General features: G+C 42.4%; 1 protein-coding gene across 1 annotated transcript in view; it reads left to right on the top strand.

Moving 5' to 3' along the window:
- The window catches only part of LOC115023606 (ATP-binding cassette sub-family A member 1), a 148,416-nt gene that overhangs the window by 70,394 nt on the left and 60,240 nt on the right, over positions 1-17,782 (top strand). The window contains 13 exon segments of the mRNA XM_075074151.1: positions 615-819; positions 1,004-1,120; positions 1,611-1,782; positions 2,694-2,727; positions 2,729-2,850; positions 3,432-3,571; positions 4,254-4,391; positions 9,905-10,119; positions 11,160-11,238; positions 12,588-12,790; positions 14,576-14,624; positions 16,799-16,876; positions 17,012-17,044. Of these exon segments, the coding sequence (XP_074930252.1) occupies positions 615-819; positions 1,004-1,120; positions 1,611-1,782; positions 2,694-2,727; positions 2,729-2,850; positions 3,432-3,571; positions 4,254-4,391; positions 9,905-10,119; positions 11,160-11,238; positions 12,588-12,790; positions 14,576-14,624; positions 16,799-16,876; positions 17,012-17,044 (1,585 nt within the window).

Below are 17,782 nucleotides of genomic sequence, written 5' to 3'. Positions count from 1 at the left end.
CTGACTCACTGCTGATTGCTTGTCAGTGGATGGAGCACAACACAGGAAGTTGGCAGCAGCGTTAGCAGCCAGGCTGGAGGTTTGGTGTCACTGCAGGGCGTTCTGCATTCTCAGCCTGGTAATGTAACATCGGGCCGACAGTATCCATGATTGTAGCTGCTTGTGCCGGAGTGAAAATGCTGTGAGCAAATGAGGCGTGATGAAACAGCTGGCAGAGGCAGCATGGCGCTGCAGAGTGATAGGCCGGTGGCAGATGATGTCTCGCGGGCAAAGCATCTTTTGCAATTTCCCACTGTATGAAAGCTCCCACAAATCTTTGTTTTCAGAACACGCACTTTAGTCTCCATCTTTGTTCTCGTCTCAAATGAAGTCCTGAGAGATGTTCCAGCCGAGGGCTGCGTGGAGACGCTTCCTCCGTCTGCCGCCATTGATCAGCTGAGTGTGACCTTGGGTGGGAAGATTAAGTCGTCACCTGAGTTAGTGAAAGACGTGTCCTTTGAGACGATACTTGATAGATTTAGAAGACATTTCCAGCAGCTGCTTAGATTAGCTGAGCATAAAGACTGTAGTTACTGTAACTACTCCTTTAACGCTGCACGCGCTGCCTCCCCCAGAGTTTGCTGTCATGCGTGGCGTTCGGCTACGGCTGCGAGAACTTTGCCAAGTACGAGGAGCAAGGCATCGGTATCCAGTGGTACAACATCAACCAGAGTCCAGAGGATGGCGAGCGCTACACCTTCATCGTGTCCATCATCATGATGCTCTTTGATGCGGCGTTTTACTGGCTGCTCACCTGGTACATCGAGAACGTCTTTCCAGGTATTCACTGTTATTTCAGCGGATCAGTTGGTGCTGTGTTATCTACACGGTGCTACAGAAGCTGAGAGGGGAGAAGTAATCTGCAGACTCATGTTACATAACTTAATAACAAACAATGAGTGTGTAGAGACATTCAAACTTTCCAAAACCAAAAAGTATGTTATTAAAATGTGATTAATCTCAGGCCAGTATGGAATCCCGAAGCCGTGGTACTTCCCCGTCACTGCGTCTTACTGGTGTGGGACGGCATCGCTGACGGGCGCTGACTCCGACGTGCTGAAGGACCCCTCTGTATATAACGGTAAACATTTCACTCTCCTCACCTGAGCTGTGCAACCTGCACAGGTACGATGGCACATTCCCTCCGCGGGAATAACAAAAGTGTCTGTTATCGTGTGTTCCTCTGTGTCTTTAACATTTTGCATGTTCTTCCTCAGCTCCTGTAATAAATGTGTAAAGACAGTCGGCGCTTTAAGGACAAACTGTCTCCTTTAAAACCACAAAGTGTGACATCACCACAGACATGAAGTCTAAAGTCCTGCTTTTATATCATTAACTTTTTACTCTTGTCCAGCAGATTGAGATGTTTCCATGATTTACCGCTCAAACATTACAAATGCATCAAATCGACGATGTTCAGAATTATTGACGTGTCACACTGTGGGAAAATAAACCCCCCCCCGAGCATTAAGGGTTAAAAGACATTTATATATTTGAATAGATTTAACTTTACGTGCTTTTGTGTGAGTTTCTTTATATAAGTGTGTGTGTTTATGCGCGTGTGTCTAAAGAGTATCTGGAGAAACCCCCCCCCGATATGAAAGCAGGGGTCTCGATCCGCAATCTTGTTAAAATCTACAAGACTGGGAAGAAGCTGGCAGTGGACGGCCTGAGCGTGGACTTCTACGAGAATCACATCACATCGTTTCTGGGACACAACGGAGCCGGAAAAACCACCACGATGTGAGTTGTGCAGTTTCATCTGTTACTCCCGGGCTTTGCCACTCGCTCCATTTCTTTTCACAGGGTGCAACTAATCTAACTACACGATGGCGACTGTTCACAGAGTGACATGTACACGGCACGTTTATCACACACGCTGCTGCGGTGTTGACGCTCAGCTTCTCTAATGGCTGCTTTAAAGAAACTGCTGGACGTGTTGGAAGAGCTTCAGGATGACAGAAACTGACAGAAAGTCAGTGGCCCAGAAATAATGAGCGAGGGAGAGAAGTGATGCAGGACTAAGGGCTGAAGAGAAGAGCAACTGTAACCAAACATAACGGAGAGGACAGAGGAAGGACTCGGTCACACCCTGACGCTCCTCTCGTCTGTCTGAGAGACGCAGCACATTCTTCTCCATGGACCACAGAGCAACCCTCTCTTATTGTTATTTATCCTTATCCAACAAAGACCGTGCATTAAACACATTAATGTCAGACGGGTCAGATGATTCCTGAAGATTTAGCTACGAGCTCATTTCCACCTGCGGTCCCTGGACACGCACAACACAGACTGTAAACATTGTTTACCTGCAGAAGCATCACAACCCCACTGATACCAGACTTTACTATGATATTGTGTTTGTTGTCTGGAACGTGTCAGTCTAAGTGATTACTACATAATTAATGACCTGAGACCGAGTACAAGTTAATGGAGATGATTATCATTCATACACAGAACAGCACTGGTTCCATATTTCAGTGGAAACCTTTCTGAACATTAATTGAGAAGAAGTTGACGAAGTATAGATTCTCTATTGAGCTGAGAATATGACTCGGCGTCACGTTCATCCAGCTGCTTCTGAAGTTACTTATGAAATGAGTTCTGATGAGGGGAAATTCATCTTTATAATCTGGACATGTGTTTCTCTGCAGGTCGATCCTCACGGGCCTGTTCCCGCCTACATCAGGGAACAGCTCTCATCAACGGATATGACATCCACTCTGACATGGACAGCATCCGGAAGTATTTGGGAATGTGCCCGCAGCACAACGTCTTGTTCGACTGAGTGAGTGAACTCAGCTGATCCCTGTTCTGGTCTAATATTGGTAGAACCACGCTTTGCTTCTGGTGTATTAAAAAGATAATCACAGTGCACTGTAATGATATGCATAATGAGGGCTCAGTCTGGGCTTATGCTTCACATCAACACATCATTATTCCTCTTTCTCCTGAAAACTGAAATGAACTCCGTCCACTAAATTTCTCCTCATGACATCATTCCCAACTATTATTCACGGTTTTATTTCACCTTTAGAGTCCCCTCGATTCCTCTCTCCGCAAACTGATTACCTGCAACTCGACACAAGTCCTACATCATAATTATGGCTAAGCACCTGCAAATTACTTTCATTAATATTAATCCCCGACAGTCAAAGCATCTATTTTAAGTAGGGTTAAAATATTCATGCAAACATAGAGATAGACATCACGACACGTTCTGATCTCACCTGTGAAACTCCAAACTCTCACAAAGAGCACTTAGAGGAGCCGGATCATCCTGCAGGATGCATTCCTGTGACATTTCCTACGCTGCCAGATAAATAAGTATCAGCTGATGGCCTCACGCGTCAATCAAATGGCCGTTTCTGATATTATTTTCACCTTCACAGGCTGACAGTGGAGGAGCACATCTACTTCTACGCCCGGCTGAAGGGACTCAGCCGCCAGGAGGTGAAAATGGAGATGGAGCAGATGATTGAGGATGTTGGTTTACTACACAAGAGGAAGGATCTCGCTAAGGACCTGTCAGGTGTGTCTCTGTGTGTGCTTTGGAATTATGCAGAAATGTAAATGTGGTTTTTGATGTGTTCATCACTTCGCATTTATTTCCCCTGCGAAGGAATGTCATCTGTAGATGATCTTCTCTCTTCTGGGGAGAAGCTGCCCTGCACATGTGCGTGCAGCTGTCTGGACGTACGTATGCACTGTGCACGTGCACTGTGCACAGTACCTGCATGTCACAGGTGGTGTAATTCATCGTCTGGAGGGCCCAGCTTGATGAATTGTCCTCAGTCACGGATTGCTTGTGAGCAAAATCACTGAAATAAGACTTTCAAGGTTGATGTATGCTGACATTTGCAGCACATTAGCACTACAGTAGAGGCATTTTGAAGAGCTCGCTCTGACAGTGGAGACTGGAGCAACCCGAGGAAGGTGCATCTACCTCCATCGATCATTTTACAGCTTCATGCAAAAGTCAGTAACACCTGGAGAGCTACATCCTGACACATCTAGTCTGTAATCAGTTCCCAATATTGTGTCCAGTTCACATTTGCAGCCTGATGTTGACAGATGGAGTCTGGCACGGCTCACAGGCAGAACACACATGAGCATCCGTTTCACGTCCGCTGCAGTTTTCTACACGTTTTGTCTTTGAGTATAAGACAAACTATATTTATGAAGATGGTACAGCTGATTGTTCTGTGTTGCAGGTGGGATGCAGAGGAAGCTGTCTGTGGCTATAGCGTTTGTCGGCGGCTCAAAAATCGTCATCTTGGATGAACCTACAGCGGGAGTGGACCCCTACGCCCGCAGAGGCATCTGGGACCTGCTGCTGAAATACAAGCAAGGTATGAAGAAGCCAGGCTGCACTGGAGGCTTCGAGGCTCCATGTCTGCACTGCTGCTGTTTGTTGAGTCTGCAGGAGTTAACATAAATATACATTTATATAGAAACATACACATCTACACATGCACAAGAAAAAGACTCTTCACATGTTTGATCTGCTTCAAACATTCCAAAACTGAGCTGAACTCCAGGTAAACTTTAAACCGTCGAGGCGCTAATGTTTCCAAGATGAACGCTGTTGAGGTAATGAGCCATCGAGAGGAGCCGGCTGAAGTTTATTTTTTGGCCTTGCCCTCTGTGACACTTGGGTGTGGCTGGACAGAAATTGTAATTTGCAGTGGAACAGATTGAAATAGAAGTGAAGACAAGTGAATCCAAGAAGCTTTAATTGACGTTGCTATTTAACAGAGTCTCTAATTGTGTGGCCCATCAGTCAGCGTGTCCCTCTGTGGCCTTATATACTGTGTGGCTACTGCTGGCTTTAAGCAGGACACGGACATTAGAGGAACACATAACTCCCAACAGATGTCTAAATGTTGAATGTGCGTTGAGTGACATGCCGCCCTCTCTGTGTCATTAGCTTCTCTCTCTAATCAAGTCCTTTCACTCCAGTTGGGCGGTGGAGATAACTCTGTTATAATGAGAACACCCACATCCTGGCTGCTGGATGCTGTTGTCTCCACTCTTACTGGCTCCACAGTGTTTTCACCGGCTGTTTGTATGAAAAGGCTGAAATTGGACTTATAATTTGGTTCTTCACAGCTAATTAAGCGTGCAGGTTTTTCACACACACTGCTTGACCACAATGTCCTACGTGTGTTGATTAAATTCAGTCGCGGCTTATTGAGTCTTAAAATTGTTCAATACTAATACATTTTGTTTGTATAACCTTCATTACTTCCCAAGAGGAATACACAAAATAATATAATTGACTATTAAACCCTTCAAAGCAAGGAATTTATGAAGTAAAAACACATTTGAAAACTTGCATTTTAAGATATTTTAAAAATCTGCGGCCTGATAGAGACGACCCACCGGAGGATATCAGGCTTCAAATTAAACATTCACTGATGCATTAAAAATAAGTGAAAATTAAGATCTCAAAATCGATTCTAAAACAGCTGTTCAGAGGAGAACATTTAAAGCTTCAGCTTCATTACACTGGATGAAGCGAAAGCTTTAAATGTTCAATGAGGAGTCTGTGAAGAGTTAGTGTGGAGTCAGTGAGGAGTCAGTGTGGGGTCTGTGAGGAGTCAGTGAGGAGACTATGAAGAGTTAGTGTGGAGTCAGTGAGGAGTCAGTGTGGGGTCTGTGAGGAGTCAGTGAGGAGACTATGAAGAGTTAGTGTGGAGTCAGTGAGGAGTCAGTGTGGGGTCTGTGAGGAGTCAGTGAGGAGACTATGAAGAGTTAGTGTGGAGTCAGTGTGGAGTCTGTGAGGAGTCAGTGAGGAGACTATGAAGAGTTAGTGTGGAGTCAGTGTGGAGTCTGTGAGGAGTCAGTGAGGAGTCAGTGAGGAGTTAGTGTGGAGTCAGTGTGGAGTCTGTGAGGAGTCAGTGAGGAGTCAGTGAGGAGTCAGTGAGGAGTCAGTGTGGGGTCAGTGAGGAGACTATGAAGAGTCAGTGTGGAGTCAGTGAGGAGTCAGTGAGGAGTCAGTGTGGGGTCAGTGAGGAGACTATGAAGAGTCAGTGAGGAGTCTGTGTGGAGTCAGTGAGGAGTCAGTGAGGAGTCAGTGAGGAGTCAGTGAGGAGTCAGTGTGGGGTCAGTGAGGAGACTATGAAGAGTCAGTGAGGAGTCTGTGTGGAGTCAGTGTGGAGTCAGTGTGGAGTCAGTGTGGAGTCACTGTGGAGTCAGTGTGGAGTCAGTGAGGAGTCAGTGAGGAGTCAGTGAGGAGTCAGTGAGGAGTCAGTGAGGAGTCAGTGAGGAGTCTGTGAGGAGTCAGTGTGAAGTCTGTGTGAAGTCTGTGTGAAGTCTGTGTGGAGTCACTGAGGAGTCACTGAGGAGTCACTGTGGAGTCAGTGTGGAGTCACTGTGGAGTCACTGTGGAGTCAGTGTGAAGTCTGTGTGAAGTCTGTGTGGAGTCACTGAGGAGTCACTGAGGAGTCAGTGTGGAGTCACTGTGGAGTCAGTGTGGAGTCAGTGTGGAGTCACTGTGGAGTCACTAAGGAGTCACTGAGGAGTCACTGAGGAGTCAGTGTGGAGTCAGTGTGGAGTCAGTGTGGAGTCAGTGAGGAGTCAGTGTGGAGTCAGTCAGTGTGGAGTCAGTGTGGAGTCAGTGAGGAGTCAGTGTGGAGTCAGTGTGGAGTCACTGAGGAGTCAGTGTGGAGTCAGTGTGGAGTCAGTGTGGAGTCAGTGAGGAGTCAGTGTGGAGTCAGTGTGGAGTCACTGAGGAGTCACTGAGGAGTCAGTGTGGAGTCAGTGTGGAGTCACTGAGGAGTCAGTGTGGAGTCAGTGTGGAGTCTGTGTGAAGTCTGTGTGGAGTCACTGAGGAGTCACTGAGGAGTCACTGAGGAGTCACTGAGGAGTCAGTGTGGAGTCAGTGTGGAGTCAGTGTGGAGTCAGTGAGTAAAGAAAGTATGTCTGGAAAGGTTGCTGTGTTTGCTTAAAGGAGACATTTGATTAAAAAAAACTCACTTTTCAAATAGACCCAGTCAGTGTTCAGTGAACACATTCAGATTGAGTTTTCCTAATATCACCTGATTTATTGACTGTAACTGATAACTCTTCTGGTTCTCTTTGGTTTTCGCTCTTCACTGCCACATAAATGACATTTTATTTAACAGAGATGTACATGATACACAACCGAACATATTTTAGATTACATCGCTAATGACACTTGTTATCCAAAGATTTCTCCCACAGAATTTCTCATTTGAACAGCTTGTATCAGCAGCCATGTAATCACTGGAAGTGAAAACATTAGCACCCCCGAGGTTAAGTTTTTAGGATTTAATTAGTACTTGTGCAGTGAAATAACATAAACCAGCTCCTCCAAAATGCCGTAAACAGCACATTCCAGCAGCACATTACAGCAGTGAGCCCCCACAGGGAACACTGTCAACACGAGGGTTGCATTTAGACAGGAGGGGGGGGGGTTCACTTTGTGAGGAACAATGAGCCCTCAAACTAATATAGTTGTTATATATATTGTTGACTCTGTTTGCAGCTAGATGCATTTTTAGAGTTTCTCTGGTGTTATCCCATACATTATGCATTTCCCCAGGAATACAAACGAATGTAGAGTTGAAGCCAATGTTGCCGAACAAACGGCATAAAAATGCATCCAGAAATAAATCCGTTGTGAAGACGCCGGTTGAACATGTGTGCGATGTGTTGCAGAGGGTGGACGGGGGGCCGTACACGTTCAAGCCACAGTATCTGGAACATCATGTAACATTTAACACACAGAAAAAGATTCTTTAAACCGGTGTCACACTCAGAAATACCTTCAGACTCCTCCACGATGACTCAGTTCCAATTATTAAAATTTCTACATTTCTACCAGTTTGTTTGTATTACATGTGGTGGCCATCTTTTATCTCCGTGCACAGGCTGTAAAGGCGTCACAGTCATTTAGAAAACATATTGACCTGCAACCTTCCCCTTCACCTGCGTAGGTTTGACTCTGCATTCCTCCCACAGTCTATAAACATTTGAGGTTAATAAATGAGCGTGAGCCTGGTTGTCTGTTGCCCCCCGTCCTCTCTACAAAGGAGTACGCGTCTAAAACGGATGTATGGATGATTGCCACAAACAGCAGTTAATAAAGTTTCGTCCAATAATTCATCCTCCTGCCGATGTACATATTGTCTGTCCGGGCGTACTCACCCACTGTGAAATCCATTTCTATCAAGTTGATTTAGAGGAAAAGGAAGCTAAATAACAGAAAGCAGATTTCCGGCCTCGCTTTGCTGTACGTAGTGCGAGTTCTACCAATTTACCTGAACACAGAACTCCATTTGATATATCACTTTCTGCTGTAATGCTCCACAACACACTATAAATCAGAATACCTTTGTGGGCCATCTGCAGTCCAAACACATTTATTTTACTCCCAACTCACAGATGATGCAGTGTGATTTGATTTTTTTTAGCCTTGTAAAGCATAACAAATCCTCAGCAAAATCATCTGTGAGTTTGAGCATCTCGGACAAAAAAAAGAGCTGGCTCGGTCGAACTGAAGCTCGAGCAGTGTCCTCGGCCCCCTCTCTTCATAAGCAGAGCCCCCCCCCCCCCACCCCTCCCCCCCATATGTTAAACTGGCTGGGTTGTGGGCATTCACTTAACTCGTTCTGTTGGACTTTGTATTCAAAGGGATCCAGACTTGCTTGGCGCAGCATTAGGCAGCAATGCTTAAGAAGGGAAGGATTTAGAAGCTCAGCTGGTGACGGGGCACAAAAAGTGTGTGTGTGTGTGTGTGTGTGTGGGGGGGGGGGGATAGTTGGCAAAGCAAAATGATGTCTGCGTCGAGCTGCTTTTAATGACCTCTGAGTGTGCGCCCTTGTCCCTGGGATAATGTGACCTGCAAGGATACAAATGTGACGGCATTTTTGCAATAAACACAGAAGAAAATCTGGAAGTCGCTCCAGTCAGCTGCTCACTGAGAGATCCACATGTTAGCATGGCACACCTGTAATCTTATCCTGAGATTATTAGGAGTTACATCACATGACACGCGTGGTGTCGCAGGTCAGGAGGTCAGGACAGTCCGTGACTCGTTGTTCATGTAATTACCAGGTTGAGTCTTTGGGCTTGACTAGTATATAATATAATGCTCCGTTTAAAGTTACTGACTTCTAAGCAGGTTTCTTTCTTTGTCACTTAATGATGAAAGTTTGAGGTTAAATGTTTTCTGCTTTAGAAGTGAGTAGATCAGAAGATACCCAGAACTGTGTGAAGCTGCTTCATGTGGACTGCAGAGGCACGACCACGCTGTGACTTCATTACTGTTCTAGTCTCTTTCCTGATTTCTGGGGTATGTGATAATTAATGTGTGTTATCTGATACAGCGTGATATTAAAGGATTAGAACACCTGTGAATAACCTTGCGTCACATGGGGTAGTTGTCGGTGCAGTTTTTGCTCAGTTTGATGCCTTTTGAATCCAAAGCACAAAAGAGAGCGAAATAAAACGCGCTCTCATAGAAACGCTGAGAGTAGGCTTAGCGTGGCCTTCATCATCTTTTTAATTTTGTCCCAGATTCACACCCACGCTCCTCTGGAGCTTGCTTTGTTGCCGTGCAGATGAGCATTGGTAAAAACAGAGTGGAATTGGCAATAAGGAGATAAGTGCAGAGGCAGATTGTGATATTGGCGTGATTTAAAGACTTTTGATCTGTGGCATCTTTTCTTGTTACGCAGTTGTCAAAACAAAGTAAATCCAAAGAGAGAACTGCTTCAGAAGTGCGTTTCCTCATTTCCAGTCTGTGACTTTACTTTGTATTTATATTCTAGATGCAGTATTTGTTATTCTTTACTCCATGACCACTGAGGTGCCGCTGCGTGTGTTTGCTCCGCAGGTCGCACCATCATTTTGTCTACGCACCACATGGACGAGGCCGACATCTTAGGCGATCGCATCGCCATCATTTCCAACGGCAGGATGCGCTGCTGCGGCTCCTCGCTGTTCCTGAAGAAAAGTTTCGGCAGCGGCTACTACCTCACTCTGGTCCGAGACGAGACTCAGAAGATGACAGCTCAGCGTAACGGCATCATACACAGTCAGGCGGAAGAGGTACGAACACAAAGCACTGACAAAGAGAACAGAGGAACACATTGATCTCAGAGTTCTGTTGTTTGCAGCAACTTTACATACAACTCCTGTGATTGGAAGGAGATGATTGTTTCTGACTTGTATCAGGAGAAGAAGTTCAGCCGCTCTGACAGTTTCCTCTGGTTTATTATTGAACACGCTCTCCTCTCTCCCCCCCCCCTGTAATGATCTGTGTTTAGTCTCTCCCGGCATGAGAATTGGCAAACGCCCACGTGCTGGATGATGCTAATCATCACCGGGGAGAGGAGTGATTCTCACTTCTAGCTCGCCAATGGTGCCTCGCACACTTAGTTTTAATCAATAGGAGCAAATGAAGTAGATGCTCTGATGCCAGCACGGCTGCAGCGCTCAGCATCATCTGTTGAAACAAGTAAACATGCAAACACCTTTGTGGGCGAGGCAGAGCGCCACCTCCTCTCCTGCAGGAGGACTTTGTACTTCAGTGGAAGCTTTTGCAATTACACAGACAATACAACTGAAACGGTGTCATTAAGGTTTATTCAACCTTTGTTGGTGTGTATTATTGTGTCTCATGTTCCCCACGTTGTCTCACGCACACGCTTTGTTTGAGTAATGAGTAGAAAGTGGTGGAAGACATTCATTTAAGACAGGAGTTTATTATCCACAGTGTTGAGGCAGGATCAGGCTTCCTCTTCTGTTGTTCTTTTATTATACAAAACATAAGCATTATGTGTGCAAACTTAGTATTATTATAATATAAACATATACATATTAACGAGCACACATATTCAAATGACATAAATGGTCAAATAAAAACAATAACACCAGAGGGGGTCCACGACAAATATCTAAATATTAAAGGTGTGTTCTACATTCAGCTGTTCCTGTAACCTTCAACACATGAGATGTGACCTTGTCCTCCAGATGTTCCCTGCAGCACTTCTCCATGTTAATGCTCTGTTAGGTTCTTCAGCTTGTAGAAGACACACACGCACAGATGTGTTTTATGTGACGTCCTCTGATCCATCTCGCACTCACAGCAGAAGAGCTTCTCTTCTCGGAGCAGCAGCCCGGACGACGGCATCGGCAGCCAAAGCTGGAGCAGCTCTGAACCCTCAGGTAGAACCTTCCTCTCCTCACCTGTAGGCTTCTGATCAACATGGTATACAACCGGTGCAACATGCACCGTGTGAATATTGAATCTGTCATCATCTCTTCAGCCGGACACAAACCTGCAGTGAAGTGTTAGCAGAACACACAGTCGGGGGCGATGGCTTTAAAGCAACACAAGTCTGGGAACAGCTCCAAAACAATAACCATAAAACTGCTCAAAATGGCGTCAACATCCATTTTCTCATAGATTGTTTTGTTTTTTTACCTTTTCAATAACAAAGCAACAGAAGCTACAGATGTCTGCTGTAATGTTTAACAGGGTGGTGAGCTCTGTAGTGATGGGAACACACTGTAGAGGTACACAGAGGAGCAACAGGTAGCAGACCATGTGGAGGATGATGGACATGTGCACAAGCAGCCTGTGAAGAAGTGAACATGATGAAGAGCAGAAGTGGTTGAAGATCTTTATTGATCGGTATTGTTAATAATAATAATAATAATAATAATAATAATAATAATAATAATAATAATAATAGCACAGTGTGTCGTGTGGTCCATGAGCTCTTGAAACTCGTTTACATTACAGATTAGTTTTCTTTTGATTTCCCAAATATGTATAAAATATATCGTATACACTTAAAATATCGAAACAGAAACAGGACTCATGTTTATCATATTTATTCTAAATCATCAAACCCAGCTGATGCAGAGATTCAGTGTCGTCCTGTATGCAGACCTCATACCTGCAGAATGATTGTACACACGATGGTTGAATATGAGATTGACATTCCCACAAGTGACAGCTCATTTCTCTTTATTACAAACAGACACATTTCACAAAGCATCCAGTGTGACGTGCGAGTCCATTTACTTCTTCATGAAGCAGCGGGCCGGTTGTTAAGCTGCAGTAATTATGTACGAGAGCTCGTGGATCGATAGTGGACGCCATGATTCTCAGTGAGGCTTCAGATGGATGAGGAATATGTCCGCTGATCAGTTCCACTGTGTGTAAAGCAGCTCCATACATTACACCGCTGCTTTTAGACACTTCACAGGTTCCTTGAATTCTCTGTATTTATTTACAGGTTATTTCTCCATGGTTTGGTGTAAACGTGTCAGAAAAAGGTCTTTAAATGCACTTCTGACATGCATGAACAATGACTTTAACAATTACCTGCTTAATAACAGATGAGTTAATCGCAGAGGACGGAGGAGACGTTCCATAGAAAGATGTATCTCCCACAAAGCTCTGTTGTGTGTGTGTGTGTGTGTGTGTGTGTGTGGGTGTGTGTGTATATTTGATCCATTCTTTGGTGTTTGTTGTGTGAGTAATGTTGCAGCTCTTGCTCCAGCAGATTTGACAGCTGTGGGCAGATTTGTGCGGCGCCACGTCCCCGAGGCGGTCTTCTTGGAGAGCATCGGTCAGGAGATCACCTACATTCTGCCTTATGGTGGAGCCAGAGACGGGACCTTTGCTCTGCTGTTCCAAGAGCTCGACCTCGCCATGGCTGACCTCGCCCTGACCAGCTACGGCATCTCTGACACCACGCTGGAGGAGGTATACTCAGTGTGGGATTGACAACCTAGCTGGAGAAACAAGCACACATATAGAGTCTGCCTACATACACACAGGAACTTCAGAGTACACACACTGACAACTTGTTTTCTTTGTCTTGTTGCAGTTACATGTGTACAACACGCACACGCACTTTTCTGCTCCTCCTGTCCTATTTGTCTCTTTCTGCTTCTCTGAGTAAGCAATCAAAATGTGTGTGGACAGTTTTCAAATCCCTCCTGTAGTATAACAAGCAACCTTACATTTTAGCCAATAACTTAAAGACTAAGAAGTCTGCGATGTTTGTTTCCCCTCAGATTCAGTGCCAAGTAATTGCATGTATTGTTGAGACAGGCTTGTCTGCACATCTTCCAGCAGCACGCAGCTCAATCAGGAGCTCAGCTCTCAGCACGCTGATTAATTTGCAGCCTTTAATTGTGCAAACAGACTGACGTTCCAGCACCGCTGCGTCTTCATCAGAGTCAGCGTGGACGAAGACGAAAAGGCCAACTCGCGCACTGTCAACCTTCAACAGGTGCAGATTGGTAATTGGTTGAAGAGGATTTCAAATCTATTGGATAGTGGAACTAAAAGTGGGAGGTGGAGAAAAGAAGACGGATATCTCCATCAGGACTGCGTCCACATGTGTAGCAGTTCTTCATGCGGCTCCTCTCTGCACAGCTTTAGTGGATCATGCATCTGCCCCGACGTATGAGGCCCGTAAAACACACAAATACGTCGAAGACGAGGGAAATATTCAGACACAAAACTCACTAATTCCCCTGAAAGAAGTTGAATATTCTCTGAGTTATAAAGCCTTTTAAAAACTTTTCATCTTTTCACTTTGCTCAAACTTTAACTGCCGTCCTGCCTCTTTAATTACTATTAGAATTATTAATATTAGTTTCTTCACCTTCAATATGCCTTATAATCTTACAAGCCGTCGTATTGATCAGAAGTGTTTTCGTTGCGATAGATCGGCTGCCCTTTAGACGCGGCTCACGTGCTGCGTGCACTCTTGACATCCACATTTCCATTGACCACACTTGTGAGTCGTGGTCATACATGCTGAATAGCATACTTTGAAAAAGTAATTAGTCATAGCGCATGTATACACATCATGCACTGTCAGGCCTGGTTTCTCCTTCACGCAGAGTTTTGGATCATGAAGCAGTGACTGCTGGTTAGTGCTCAGCGTGTAACTCAGACATGAATCAGACACTCGTGGCCTGCAGGCCATGTAAATAATTCCTTTTGAATCTCTAAAATTCAGACAAGACAAGGTTTGTTCATCTGTCCATGTTTTCTTTTGAGGTCCAACTGCACTTCAATTGCAACAAGTAATAAATGAAAGTGAAATAATGAATGAAACACGGGTCTGATAGATGTTTCAGGAGCTGGTTATAGAACAACATGCAGCCTTGTGAGGTGCTTCCTGGCTGTTTTATCAGCAGGACAGTACTTTATGTTTCTGACATAACTCGCCACATAAAGTCTTTTAGCGGGCAGATGCTGAAACGGAGCTTTACACGCTCAGCAGAAAGAAAAGAGCTCACAGATATGGAGATGTAATTATTTTGACATATGGCCGGAGTTACTAGATGAAGTCAGAGAGGGCTCTCCTCTCCGACGCCAGCTGGCAGGTGCTCCAGTAAACTCTCATCTCTCAGCACAAGTCTGTGTTCACGTGTGGAGACATGGAGTCAAGTGTGTCCAGCAGCAGCTTGGTTAACATTCATCCTGCTGCTGAAAGCTTTCACATTTATACATATGTTGTTCATTCCACAGATATTTCTTAAAGTGGCAGAAGATACCGACGTGGATGCAGAAATATCAAGTAAGGAGACAACAGTATAATGTTCGGTTGTTATCTCACAGTGTACATACTGTCTTGTGTGCTTTTCAATAAGACGCAGATACAATAACTATAAATCAGAAGGAAAATGAATTTAAAAGTCTAGGTGTTGGATTCCTAATGAAACGTGTCGCACATCATCAGACCTTCATTGTTCCTGCTCAGCTTTATATAACTCCATCAGCAGTGAAACCTTCAGTCATCTACAAACAAGAAAATACTGAATCAGAAGCACGAACATGTGAAAAATATAAAGTATTCATCTCTGAGAACTTTATAAATCTCATTTGTGAAGAAAGTTTCAGTGTGTGAACGAGTCAGTGAAAAGATATAACTATATATAAATAAATATATAAATAAATATATATAAATAAATATTTATATAAATATTTATTTATATAAATATATATATATATATATATATAAATAAATATATATATATATATATATATATATATATAAATAAATATATATTTATATATATATATAATAAATATATATATATATATATAAATATATATATTTATATATATATAATAATACTTTTATATATATATATATATATATATATATATATATATATATATATATATATAGGAAAATAAACTGGCTTGAGATAAATGTGTTTAAATGTTTCTTAATCATCATTTTCAGACATTGTTGATTTAATTACTGTACGTACAGATGTTTGTTTACGTACAGATTTATGTGCACGTACGTACAGAAGTTTGTATGTAAAGATGTTTGTGTACGTACGTACAGATGTTTGTCTATGTACTGACAGATGTTTGTGTACGTACAGATGTTTGTGTACGTACGTACAGATGTTTGTGTACGTACGTACAGATGTTTGTGTACATACGTACAGATGTTTGTGTATGTACTGACAGATGTTTGTGTACGTACAGATGTTTGTGTATGTACTGACAGATGTTTGTGTACGTACAGATGTTTGTGTACGTACGTACAGATGTTTGTGTACGTACAGATGTTTGTGTACATACGTACAGATGTTTGTTGTCTGTTTCTCTGCCTTTATTAGACGGTTGTATAATATGTCTTTTTATTTCTCTAAAGCCAAATCAGGAACGTGGTATGCAAAGTATCTACAGCTAGAGAACAACACACACTGCAGAGTTTTACTGATTTAAATGTAAAAGTGTCAACTGAATTATTCAAGAGAAGAAACATGTCATTGATGTAGAAACACAAACACTGGTGAGAAATATCGTTGACTATTGGTGAAAATATATTTATAATGATCATCAGTGATGAATAAGTTCTGAACATTTGACTGAGAAAAGTTAACGATATTTAAAATCTCAGAGGATTTCTAATCTCACATCACAATATCAATATAATATTGATTTATTGCCCCTGATTAAGATGCACAAACCAGATAAGATAAGATAAGATGTCTGGAAACATTTGAATATATATATACATATACATATATATATATTTATTTAAGTTGGACATTGATTTAGTTGGTGTTGTACATTCGACTCCATCACAATAACATCTTGGACAGTTTCCACCGCTCCTCCTGTCAGGGCAGACATTTTGGATTTCAAATCCCACAATATTTTTGGCAACTGCATCAACACGTGCAGCCTTGAGCGTGTGTGTGAGTGTGCGTGTGTGTCTCCAACTGTTTTTGTGTTGCCTGATGTTTATTTTGGAGTTCCCTCGGTACTCCAGTAGTGAGTGTGTGGATGTGCGTCGTCTCCTGAACCTGTAGCTTCTCTATCGAGCGCTGATTAGTAGAAAGATGAGCGCTCTGATCTTTGCCTCCACAATCAACTCTAACAAAAAGAATTAATGAACCTTATTTGTCCTTTTGTCTGTTGCTGTGTTCGGATGAAAGCTGTGAAACAGTCAGCACTTTAATACCTAGTGCATTCTGTAGGTACTCTGCATATCACTATCTTGTATTGCTTTTATTCCCCATGGATGGATCTCAGTTGATCTTTTTCTTCCGTCATAACGCAACCTTTCAGTTTAGTCTCATCATCGGAGTGATCTCCTCCCTCCTTAAAGCACCTGTGTGCTCTTAGAGTAATACCGCGTCATGCCGGGCAAGTAGCGATTGGTATTGTTATTTATAACCCTAAATTGGGTCAGGCCAAAACAACATTTTATTTATATTCCCACAGCAACAAAGGAGCTGTTGGTGCGAGACAGCAGAAGAGGCTCCCGCACATCCAAGAGGAACAGCGTCTCTGGAAAGAGTGGCAAGTCGCTCCAAAACCATCAGAAGTTCCATTTTTAATGAAGGAAGCTCAATTAAACATTGCTGAATGTATTTAACAATGCAGAACGTTGGCTGATAACAAATATGTCTGGGTTTCTTTCTGTTTCTCATGCAGAATTAAAGGAGAAGTTCACCAGTAAAGTGGAAGGTAAGTATTTCCTATCTTGGCTTTATTATAGCAGCAAATTCTTTCTTTGTTTAGTTTGGCTTCAATTTGACTTTTTCACCTCAGTGGCACTTTTGAAAAGAGGAAAACAAGAGCTCTGTCTGTCAGAAAAGTAATTTCCTTCCTGTCTCTAACAAGAGAAATTCACTTTCACTCACTGGGTTTCATTCACCAAAAGTTTGTTGTTAAACTAGTTCTTGAGAAAAGTCTCAGACGTGTTCCTATAATGAATCTGACTGTCCTCAAACTTCATGTTTAATAGAATCAGTGGTGGATATGAAATATTACTCTTTAAGTGTAGTGTTTATTTATTTTAATAGAACCTTATGATTTGTAAAATACAGTGGAAACCGCTTATAGTGATCATGTCAATCAAATAGATAACTACGAATGGAAGATGATTAGAACCAAATGTTTATTATTTTCTTTATTTCTCATGCAGATTACCATCTCATTGATATGTATATATATATATAAATATATATATTTATATAAATATCTATATAAATATCTATATATTTATATATATATATATATATATATATATATATATATATATATATAAATAATATATATATTTTTTATATATATATATATATATATATATATATATATATATATATATATATATATATATATATTTATATAAATAAATATATGTATTTATATAGAAATATAAACAATTAAAAAAATATTATAAAAAAATATTATTGTAATTGA

This window comes from Cottoperca gobio, chromosome 18 (assembly GCF_900634415.1).
Source record: "Cottoperca gobio chromosome 18, fCotGob3.1, whole genome shotgun sequence".
Taxonomy (NCBI): Eukaryota; Metazoa; Chordata; class Actinopteri; order Perciformes; family Bovichtidae; genus Cottoperca; species Cottoperca gobio.
The sequence above is the reverse complement of the archived record's forward strand: the minus strand, read 5'-3'. Positions and strand labels throughout refer to the sequence as shown.